At 36.5% G+C, this 12,475-nt stretch overlaps 1 protein-coding gene across 2 annotated transcripts in view; it reads left to right on the forward strand.

The window, feature by feature from the left end:
• Positions 1–12,475, forward strand: part of SCLT1 (sodium channel and clathrin linker 1) — a 225,907-nt gene that overhangs the window by 144,602 nt on the left and 68,830 nt on the right. For both annotated transcript variants that reach the window (XM_061384197.1, XM_061384198.1), the window contains exons 15-16: positions 1,313–1,387; positions 3,793–3,938. In XM_061384197.1, coding sequence (XP_061240181.1) covers positions 1,313–1,387; positions 3,793–3,938 — 221 coding nt within the window. The remainder of the gene's footprint in view (positions 1–1,312; positions 1,388–3,792; positions 3,939–12,475) is intronic.

Here is a 12,475-nt window from a genome sequence, read left to right on the forward strand (position 1 = left end):
TACTTTGGAAAATAAAGTGTGGGCCTTGTTCACCGAAAAAAAAAAAAAAAAAATTTCATGAGATGGGTATGAACATAAGCGAAATCCCAAATTTTGTACCACAATACTACCTTTTCATATTAGCTACTTACTACATGAATGTTATCTTACACAGTAAGTTCTCTCTTAATAAAAGATAAACTTAGATTAATTATCTGATTTATTTTAGAAGCTTTAAAAACATTTTTTAAGCTTTTTACTTTGTATTATGGTTTCAGGTGAACAGCGAAAGGACTCAGCCATAATATACATGTACCCATTCTCCCCCAAGCTCTCCTCCCATCTAGGCTGTTACATAACAGTGAGCAGAGTTCCATGTGCTATTCAGTAGGGCCTTGCTGGTTATCCATTTTAAGTATGGCAGTGTATGTTGTACTTCTGTAAAATATAATTATGATAAAGATAATTGAGTATTAGCAGTGTGTTGTCAACAAAGCAGGTTCATTCATAGCATAATGGTGGGAAATAACCATACCCATTCTCAAAACTAGAGAATGGCTGTGAAGAGCCATTGTTAGAATGATTGTTCTTAGTTTCAGTCTCATTTGCAAAACTTTAAATTGTATTGACTATTGATTAGCTTGTTTGATTTTACTGATTAAAATCTTTCAAGCCAGTAACCTGGTACTCTGTGACCACCTAGGAGTGTGGAAAGGAAGGGACATGTGTATACTTATGGCTGATTCGTGTTAATTGTATGGCAAAAACCAATACAATATTATAAAGCAGTCATCCTCCAATTAAAAATTAAAAAAAGGAAAACTTTCAAGCCAGAAATGTTTTCTGTTCATGTTAATAAAATGTTTTACTGTATCAATTTGCTGTTTACAAGTTTTGCAAAAGAAAATTAACCATTGTAGAATTTATATATCCATGTACGTTTTAGGCCAGAGGTTATCCCTATGGTGGTGTGCCACAGTCTAGTTCTGCTACCTTTTTAAAATATGTGATAAGAGTATATGAAAAGGAAAACTAATATGAGAAAGCAGTTTCATTTATTTCTCCCTGGAATCCATCAACCTCTGTATTCCATCTAGTATGTTTACCTAGACCTCCCTGGCTTTCTATACCAAAGTTGATTTCTGTAATCCTGAAATAGGTAGCTTTTGATGATTGAGCTTTTTTAAAAAAAAATAATGAATATGATCTTCTTATATAGATAGGGTAAGTGTGATATTTATATTATAAACAAATTGTTTTCCTTTTCCATTTTCCCCCATTTTTCTTAAGATTTTACAAATATGTTTATTTAAAATATGATTTGAATTTATAGGAGTGTGCTGAAAAACAAGATCAAATTGAACGAGCCATCAGGGAGAAAAAAGCAGTGGAAGAAGAACTAGAAAAGGTAAAAAGAAAAAGGAAAAAATAACTACCTAAACCCAACTGCAAATATTCAACATTACTGTCTGCTTTCATCATACTATCTACTAGCAACCCCTATATTATAAGTATTCTCCTGGTGAGTTCTTTTATTTGCTTGGAGTATTTTCAGAATCTGCATTTGAATACTGATATTACCTATATACATTTCTTTATAAGAGTGGCCGCATTTTTTTGAACTTTTTTATGATGTAACTGTATTCCTTGCTTAGACCACATCCCAATATTAAATTTTATTTTGTCTTTCTTTTTTTAAAATTTCTACCAACTTTTACTGGGTATAGGCCATCTGTAAACATAGCAGGTATATATAACCAAAAATTTATAAATTGCTATGATTTTTACCTTTTAAAAGTACAGAATTTTATTCATAGTTTGGAAAGAATATTTACCCCAGTGGCATTTGAGAAAGAATGTTGGAAGAAGTCTATAGTTTAAAATTTACTTCTTTCTTAGATAACTTTTTTTTAATTAGCAGCAAATATTCCACTCTTTTAAAATACCCTGTGGGTAAAAAGGCTGCTGAATTTGATTCAGCACATACTGTGTTTTAGGTGCTGCATTAGGAACTTTCATAGAGAAGTAACTTGTCCGATGTTAAAAAAAAAAAAAAGCAAATGGTAGACTCAGAGTTTGAGTTTCAAAGAAGAGCTATATAGCATCAAAAACATGTGATATATCTATATTATTGATGTAAAAAGATTATTAGAACATCAGATAGTAAAAGAGTAATTTACAAAGCAGAATATAGTATATAATCCCATTTGTGGGGGAAAATAAGACATATGCATGTCATTCAAGATAGGCTGTTCATGGTCACTGCTCCTGCAAGATTGATCCCTTCTGAGTTCCCCTCTGTTGTGGAATAGGAATAGATCTCATTTAGATTGCCACCTGCCAGAAGGGTTTGGGATGAGTTTTTTAATATCACATGGCATAGGTTAAGGAGTAGGCTTTATTGGGGAAATGTAAAACCTATGAGACTAAAGGCAACAGATAAAGAAGAGTCACAGCTTTCTCTTCTTCCACTGTTCTACAGATAGGCATGCTATAGTCAGAATGAATAAACACTGGTTCTGAAGTATAGGTATGTATTTTACTAGCAGGACATTGACATGCTGATACTGTCTTTTTGTAGAGCAGGAGTAACAGAGCAGTCTGGTCAGTGGGAAAAGACATTGGTTACTTGGCCAAGCAGTCTGGATTTGAAGAGTACCTCTGTGTAGGGTTTGTCTGAAAATGTGAACTGCCTCACATCTGGAGACCTTGCAGTTCATGGAATGTTATAGCCTCTGTGTTGAAAGGTTGTTGTTGAATCACGCAAATATACCGGGATTCTTGGCCCCCGGAGGAGAAGAATTCAATCCGGGGCTGGAGACGAGGCTTGATCGCTCAGAGCTTTTGTGTAATAAACTTGTATTAAAGTATAAGGGAGATAGAGGAAGCTTCTGACATAGGCATCAGAAGGGGGCAGAAAGAGTACCCACTTGCTAGTTAAATGAGGTTATATAATCCAAAGAATGTCTGGAGGTTGTAAAGACCTCATCAGACCTACTCCCATAATTTACATTTTAAGATAACACTGTCCTTAGGCAAGATACATCCTTGTAAAGACCGGGTCTACTCCCATAATTTAAATTTTAAGTTAACAGAAGGTTGAATCCAAAGACTGTCCTTAGGCAGGATACATTATTGTTATACAATCCTAAGGAATGTGGAGAAAGAAAAAAGTTTGTCCTTTCTTCCTCCTTGATAATTCCAGACCCCTCTCTCCTTGGGGACCCCTAGACTCCCTATCAACCTGCCTAGGAAATGACTCTCTCAGTGTCATAGGTGGAAGCTTAGTCTCATAGGAAGCAGAACTTGGCTACAACCACTTCTGTTGGGGAAGGGGAAACCTCCATTTCAGCTAAATCAGGGTCTGGTTAACCTAGAGTGAGATTCTGGAGTTACTTTCAGATAGTTCTCACTACACCACAGCATGTATCTGTACTTTTGAATATAGCAATACAGAATTGTCCTGAAAGTGTTCATCAAAGAATCAAAGCAATTATCTCCAAGTGGCAACATTTAGAGTATTTTTTAATTTTAGCTGTTTTCAATTTCTTACTAACATATTAAAACTATTTGAATAGTACATTGAATAACTTTTAAAAATAAACAATTACTTTGTATATCAGTTTTCAGCATTTTATTTTGAAAATGTGAGACAACCAAAATTAATTATCGATGTATTTTAATGTTATAGTGAGAACAGATGAGCACATCATGAGTTTTTATTTCTTACCATTTATTTCAGTTTCTAAACTGTGTAATTTCTTAAGATAATTTCTTTCTGCAAAGTAATATACACATAAGCCTCTTGTGCAGATTTACCGTGAAGGCAGAATTAATGAAAATGATTACAGAAAACTAGAAGAAATGCACCAAAGATGCCTGGTTGCCGAGCGTTCAAAAGATGATCTTCAGCTGAGACTTAAGACAGCAGAAAATAAAATCAAACAACTTGAAATAAAGTAAGTTATTCTTTTGCATTTTCAGAACTCACACAATTTTTGACAGATTTTTTAGTTTTTTTATAGGATACATAATTATATCTTATGTAGAAAAAAAACAGCATTGAACAGAATTTTTTTTTAAGATTATTTTTGAAAGCTAATTTCTTCATAAAGAAGAGATACAGTACTGAACCATTTTATTCTAAATTTCTTGTTTCTGGCAGTTAAATAGGATGTTCATAAGATCTTTTTTTTCATACTGACTATACAGCTCTTACAGCAGCTTGTTTATAATTAGTGCTTTTATACTCAGCTTAGAGGTATTGAATATTCAATAATTCTCATTTTTATTTATTGTCTGTTAAAATGATAAATTTATAATCTGGCATATCCATTCTGAGTATTCCTCTACCTTACCCCCATCCAGAGTATTACTTAATATATTAAAACTTACTTAAGTTGCATGAAATTTCAATCTCTGTTATAGGGTATGTTTAATGTATATTTTAAAAATAAAATAAAGAGGAGTGATATCAGCAGTATGGCAGAATAAGAGGTCCCAGCCTATTTCTCTCACAGAAACAAATATTTAACAAGCATCCATAGACAAAAGTGCCTTTAGGGGAGCACTGAGATCCATGTAGGAGGTTGTAAAACCCTGGTGGAGCCCCAAAATGAGGAGGCAAGCCTGCATACCAGTGGCAGGCCCTCCAACTGTGGTGTCATCTACGGACTCAAAGCAACCCCATCTTCTGTGGACTTGGCTCTAGCCCTGCTTGCCCAATCCTGCACCTAGCCCCTTCCCAAGGAACCCTTCTGGGTACTCTTCATCAATAGGCCTGCTGACTTTAGACCTGACTGTGGCCCCCGGAGCACTCCTGTTTACGCAGCTGCAGTTCCACTCTCCCGCAGCTTGAACTAATGCTGCCCACCAGGAACCAGCCCAGTAACCAGACGGGAGAACTAACAGACCCGCCACACCTGATTGTTCCCCTGGTAACAAGTCTGCCAATCATTGATGTGACTGCAGATCCAGCAAAAGCCACACTACATGGATCCAACCCCATTCTACCACAGTCTGAGGCAGTCTTACATGGCCAGGAATGCACCCAAGGCAAGCAGAAGCTCATGCCTGTAGATGCCCCCATTACAGGACCACCAGCCTCAGACTTGACTGAGATCCCTGAAGCAGTCTGTGACCCAGCTCTAGTTTCTCTCTACCACGGTTGAGAAGCAGTGTGGCCTGCCCATAAACCAGCCCAGTGACATGATAGGAGCACCCTGAGAATCCTAGTAGGTATAAAGTCTGACTGCACCCCTGGTTACAGCTCTGCCAGCCATGGACCTGGCAACAACCACATGACATGGTCTCAGTTCCACTTAGCTGAGAACCCAGAGTCAGTCCCATCAGTTCTGGGACAAGGCAAGAAAAGGACTTTAGCTGCCAAAACCAGTCTAAAGACTGGAAGAGGAGTCTGCTCCTTCAAATGCACAGATGGCAACAAAGAGCCAAGCAAACATGACACCACCAAAGCAACTAATAAGACTCTAGTAATCAACCCCAAACAAATGGGGATCCATGAACTTCTTGACAAAAAATTTAAAATAATTGTCTTAAGGTAGCTTGGTGAATACAGATGGTTAACTAAATGAAATCAGGAAAAAAACAACACATGGACAAAATGAAAATTTTAACTAAGTGAAACCATAAAAAGAGAACCAAACAAACCCTGGAGTTAAAGAATACAATGAAATTCAATAAAGCACTTTATCAGCAGACTTGATCATGTAGAAGAAAAATCGGCTAACTCAAAGATTGGTCACTTGAAATCAATTCAGTTAGAGGAACAAAACAAAAAAGAATGAAAAAGAGTGAAGAAAACCTACATGATTTATGGGACACCTTGAAGTGAATCAGTATTCACATTATGAAAATTCTAGAAGGAGCAAAGATGAGAAAGGGTAGAAAGTGTATTTAAAGAAATAACAGAAAACTTCCCAAATCTGGGGAGAGTAATGAACATCCAGATCCATGATGCCCAAAGAAGCACAAATTAGGATGAACATCAAGAACTTCACTTGACACATTGTAATCAAAATGTCAGAAGTCAAAAAAAAAAGAGAATTTGAAAATAGTAAGAGAAAAGAAACTCATCACATGCATGCTGCTGCTACTGCTAAGTCGCTTCAGTCGTGTCCAACTCTGTGTGATCCCATGGACTGCAGCCTACCAGGCTTCTCCGTCCATGATGGGACTCCCCAAATCCCTGCATAAATCTATCAATGGATTTCTCAGAAGAAATCTTGCAGGCCAAGAGAGAGTGTGTGGCACGGTATATTCAAAGTGCTGAAAAACAACTGTGAACCAAAAATACTATATCCCGCAAATCTGTCCATCAGAAACAAAGTAGAGATAAAAACTTTCCCAGACAAGCAGAAATCAAAAGGGAGTTCATTACCACTAGACTTATTATGCAAGAAATGATGAAGGGAATTTTTCAGATTGATGGAAGGACACTAATTAGCAACATAAAAATGTATGCAAGTATAAACTTTTAGTGGTAAAGGTAAATATATAGTCAAATTCAGAATACGCTAACACTGTAATGGTGGTACATAAAAAAATTTTTAACTCTAGTATAGAAGTTACAAGATAAACATTTTTAAATAGCAATAGGTACAATAATGTGTTAATGGATATATTATATAAAAAGATATAAATTGTACACCAATAGTAAAAAATATGAGAGAAGTGAAATTATAGAGATTTTTATGTGATTGAAGGCAAATTATTACCAGCTTAATATAAACTGTTTCCTATAAGCCTCATGCTAATCAACAAAGAAAAAGTGTGTACTAAGTATACAAAAGATAAAGGAATGAAAGCAGAGTACAAAAATCAACAGGAAGACAACAAATAGGAGTGAAGGAACCAAGGAACCACAAAACAGAAAAGAGTTGACAAGTGGCAATACTGTTATGCCTTTACCTACTAGTAGTGACTTTTAATGTAAGTGGATTGATTCCCCAGTCAAAAGACATAGGCTCAGTGGATTAAAAATCAAGTTCCAACTGTATTCTGCCTACCTGGGACTGATTTTAAATATGAAGAAACACACAAACTAAAAGGTAATAGGTGGTGAAAGATAGCCCATGCAAGTGGTACCCAAAAGACAGCAGAGATGCCTTATATAAGGCAAAATAGAATTTAAGTCAAAAATTGTCACAAGAACCAAGACAGTCATTTTATAATGATAAAGGAGTTAATTTGTCAAAAGAAAAGTCATAAAACTATATGCACTCAAAATCAAAGCACCTAGGTATAGTAAAGCAAATCTTAAAAGAACTGAAGGGAGAAATAGAAAGCAAGCAATAATACTAAGGAACTTCAGTACCTTACCTTCACTAATAGGTAGATCATCCAGACAGAAAATCAATAAGAAAACAGCACATTTGAGCAATGCTAAAGACCAAATAGACCTAATAACTTTCTATACAGTGGCAACACAGTGCATGTTCTTCTCAAGTATACACAAAACATTCTCCAGAATAGGTCATATGATAGGCCACAAAAATAAATCTTAGCCAATTTAAGAAAACTAAAATTATATTGGGTATCTTTTTCAACCAGTGATATGAAACTGAAATGCAATAACAGGAGGAAAACTGAAAAATTAACAGAACAGGTGGAAATTAAATAACACACTCCTGAGCAACCTGTGGGTCAAAGAAGAAGTCAAAATGGAAAAAGAAAATATCTTAAGACAACCAAAGATAGAAACAAAATATACAAAATGTATGGGATGCAGTAAAACCAGTTCTTAGAGGAAAGTTTACAGTGATAAATGTGTACATTATGAAAAACATCTAAATAAACAACCCAACTCTACACCTAAAGAAACTAGAAAAGAAGGAAAAACTAAGCCCAAAGTTAGGGAAATGACAAAGATTAGAGCAGAAACAAATCGAATAGAGAGCTGTGCTGTGCCTAGTAGCTCGGTCGTGTCTGACTCTTTGTGACCCCATGAACTATAGCCCACTCAGCTCCTTTGTCCATGGGGATTCTCCAGGCAAGAATACTGGAGTGGGTTGCCATGCCCTCCTCCAGGGGATCTTCCCAACCCAGGGATCAAACCCAGGTCTCCTGCATTGCAGGAGGATTTTTTTTACCTACTGAGCTACCCAGGAAGCCCAAGAATACTGGAGTGGGTAGCCTATCACTTCACCACAGTATCTTCCCGATCCAGGAGTCGAACCGAGGTCTCCTGCATCATAGGTGGATTCTTTACCAGCTCTGCTACCAGGGAAGCCTAAGAAAAGAGAGAAGACTCAATAAATAAAAATCAGAAATAAAAGAGGAGACATTACCACTGATATCACACAAATACAAAGGACTATAGGAGACTACAGTGAACAAAGATACATTAACAAGGTGGACAACCATGAAAAAATTGATAAATTCTTACAAATATGCAACCTTATAAAAAATTGAAAATCTGAACAGACCAGTTACTATTAAGGAGACTAAATCAATAATCAAAAACCTCCTTGGATTTTTTAAAAGTTCAGAACCAAATGGCTTTACTGATGAATTCTTCCAAACATTTAAAGAAGATTTAATGTCAAACTCTTTCATAAAATTGAAGAAGAGAAAACATTTCCAAACTAATTTTACAAGGCCATCATTACTCTGATACCAAAGCAAGACAAACATACTATAAGCAAATAATAAGCTAATATCCTGGATAAACATAAATGCAAAACTCCTAAAAAATAAATACAAACCAAATTTAAGAGTGTATTAAAAGGATCATAGTGGGATTAATACCTGGGATGCAAGGATGTTTTGACATATACAGATCAATAAATGTGACAAAAAACTACATTAAATAATAAGGTATGAAATTCATATGATCATTTCAATAGATACAAAGAAAGCATTTCACAAAATATAGTATCATTGATGATTAAAAACTCTCGACAGATTAGATGTAGACAGAATGTACCTCTACATAGTAAAGGCCATTTATAACAAGCACACAACTAACATCATACCCAGTGGTGAAAACCTAAAAACTTTAATAATCATGAAAAACATAGGAGTGCCCAGTCTTGCCAGTTGTATTCACCATAGTACTGTATGTCTTAGAGAAATTAGATAAGAAAAAAAGTAATAAAACATCTAAATTTGAAGAGAAGTAAAATTGTCTTTGTTTATAGGTGATAATGGTCTCATATTTTGAAAACTGGAGACTCAGCGTCAAAGCCATTAGAACAAATACACAAATTCAGTAAAGCTTCAGGATACAGAACCGGCATTCCACACTCAGTTGCATTAGATGCAACTGAACCAGCAGCAAACTATATGGAAAAAAATTAACAATTCTATTTACAGTAGCACCAAAAAGAATAAATTACTTAGAATGAATTTATAACCAAGGAAATGAAAAATCTGTAAACTGAAAAACACTGAGGAAATAATTTAACAGTCACAAATAAATATAAAGGTGTTTTTATAAATTGAATGAAATAATAATGTTAAAACATCCAAACTACACAAAGCCATCTATGGAGTCAATAAAATCCGTATCAAATTCCAATGGTGTTTTCACAGAAGTAGAGAAAACTCCTAAAATTACATTGAACTTCTAAAGACCTGAAATAGCCAAACCATTCTGGAACAAGGACAGCAACAAAAACTGGATGCGTCACGCGTCCTAATTTCAAAATACATTATGAAGTTTTCGTAATCAAAACAGTACAATGCTGGTATAAAACAGTATATAGTTACGGCACAGAGTGGAGAATACAGAAATAAATGCATACGTTTGTGGTCAGCTGATGTTTGACAAGGCTGTCAAGAACACACACAGGGAAAGTATAATCTCTTCAATAAACGGTGCTAGAAAAACTGGACATTTAGATGTGGAAGAAAAACTGGACCCTTACCACACACCATATACAAAAATCTGCTCATAATGTATTAAAGGCTTAAATGTACATTCTGAAACTGCTAGAAGGAAACAAACGGGAAAAGCTTCTTGACATTGGTCTTGGCAGTGATTTTTTTTTTTTTTTGGCTATGACCCCACAAGTACAGGTAACAAAAGCAAAACTATTCAAATGAAGTTACATCAAACTGAGACCTTCCTACACAGCAAATAAAATAGTCAACAGAGTACAGAGACACTATGGCATAGGGAAAAATGTTTGCAAATAATACACCTGATGAGTTAATTTTCAAAATATATAATAAACTTGAACAACTCAATGGCAAAAGAAAAAAAAATTGGGCAAAGGATCTGATCAGATTTTTCTCAAAAGATGACAGAGCTAAGCAATAGGTATATCAAAAGGCACTTATCATCAGGGGAATGCAAATTTAACCCACAGTGAGGTATCACCTCATACCTGTTAGGATGCCTATTGTCTAAAAGACAAAAGATACCAAGTGTTGACAAGAACGTGGAGAATAGGGAACCCTTCTATCCTGTTCAGTTCAGTTCAGTCACTCAGTCGTGTCCGACTCTTTGCGACCCCATGAATCGCAGCATGCCAGGCCTCCCTGTCCATCACCAACTCCCGCAGTTCACTCAGACTCACGTCCATCGAGTCAGTGATGCCATCCAGCCATCTCATCCTCTGTCGTCCCCTTCTCCTCCTGCCCCCAATCCCTCCCAGCATCAGAGTCTTTTCCAATGAGCCAACTCTTCGCATGACGTGGCCAGAGTACTGGAGTTTCAGCTTCAGCATCATTCCTTCCAAAGAAATCCCAGGGCTGATCTCCTTCAGAATGGACTGGTTGGATCTCCTTGCAGTCCAAGAGACTCTCAAGAGTCTTCTCCAACACTACAGTTCAAAAGCATCAATTTTTCCGCACTCACCCTCCTTCACAGACCAACTCTCACATCCATACATGACCACAGGAAAAACCGTAACCTTGACTAGATGGACCTTTGCTGCCAAAGTAATGTCGCTGCTTTTGAATATGCTATCTAGGTTGGTCATAACTTTCCTTCCAAGGAGTAAGCGTCTTTTAATTTCATGGCTGCAATCACCATCTGCAGTGATTTTGGAGCCCAAAAAAATAAAGTCTGACACTGTTTCCACTGTTTCCCCATCTGTTTCCCATGAAGTGATGGGACCGGATGCCATGATCTTCGTTTTCTGAATGTTGAGCTTTAAGCCAACTTTTTCACTCTCCTCTTTCACTTTCATCAAGAGGCTTTTTAGTTCCTCTTCACTTTCTGCCATAAGGGTGGTGTCATCTGCATATCTGAGGTTATTGATATTTCTCCCAGCAATCTTGATTCCAGCTTGTGTTCTTCCAGTCCAGTGTTTCTCATGATGTACTCTGCATAGAAGTTAAATAAGCAGGATGACAATATACAGCCTTGACGTACTCCTTTTCTGATTTGGAACCAGTCTGTTGTTCCATGTCCAGTTCTAACTGTTGCTTCCTGACCTGCATACAGATTTCTCAAGAGGCAGGTCAAGTGGTCTGGTATTCCTATCTCTTTCAGAATTTTCCAGTTTATTGTGATCCACATAGTCAAAGGCTTTGGCATAGTCAATAAAGCAGAAATAGATGTTTTTCTGGAACTCTCTTGCTTTTTCCATGATCCAGTGGATGTTGGCAATTTGATCTCTGGTTCCTCTGCCTTTTCTCAAACCAGCTTGAACATCAGGAAGTTCGTGGTTCACCTATTGCTGAAGCCTGGCTTGGAGAATTTTGAGCATTACTTTACCAGCATGTGAGATGAGTGCAATTGTGCAGTAGTTTGAGCATTCTTTGGCATTGCCTTTCTTTGAGATTGGAATGAAAACTGACCTTTTCCAGTCCTGTAGCCGCTGCTGAGTTTTCCAAATGTGCTGGCATATTGAGTGCAGCACTTTCACAGCATCATCTTTCAGGATTGCTGTTAGTGGGAATGTAAATTAGTGCAACCACAATGGAAAACAGTATGGAGGTGCCTCAAAAAATTAAAAGTAGAACTACCGTATGATCCAGCAATCCTATTTCAGAGTATAGATCCAAAGACAACAAAATGATTGTCTCAAAGAGATATCTGCATTCCCATATTCATTGCAATCAGTATTATTGACGATAGCCAAGGTATTGGGATAACCTAAGTGCCTGTTGACAGAAGAAAAGATAAAGAAAAGGTGTGTGTGTATGGGAATGGAGATATATATTCTCTAGGAATCACCTCCTTTCTCTTTTATTTTCTTACAAATAATTTGTTGAAAACCTGGGTTGTTTGTGTTGTAGAGTCTTCTCTACCCACATGCATTATATCATTTCATTTACCTTGTTTCCTGCCCCATGCATTTTTAAAAAAATTAGATCAAGAGGCCTGATCTGATTCAGCTTTGACTTTTTTGCAAGAATTGTTTATAAATGGTAGCAAATTGGACTCCCGTTTGGAGGCACATAATGTGTTGTTATTTTTGATCTTAGCATCTTTCTGACTTGAGCATCATTTGAGGATCATTATCTAGATCCATCATTTTATTAGGAACTTTTATTAGCCAAGTTTGAGACAGGAAAAAAG

The sequence above is a fragment of the Bos javanicus genome, chromosome 17, assembly GCF_032452875.1.
Source record: "Bos javanicus breed banteng chromosome 17, ARS-OSU_banteng_1.0, whole genome shotgun sequence".
Classification (NCBI taxonomy): Eukaryota; Metazoa; Chordata; class Mammalia; order Artiodactyla; family Bovidae; genus Bos; species Bos javanicus.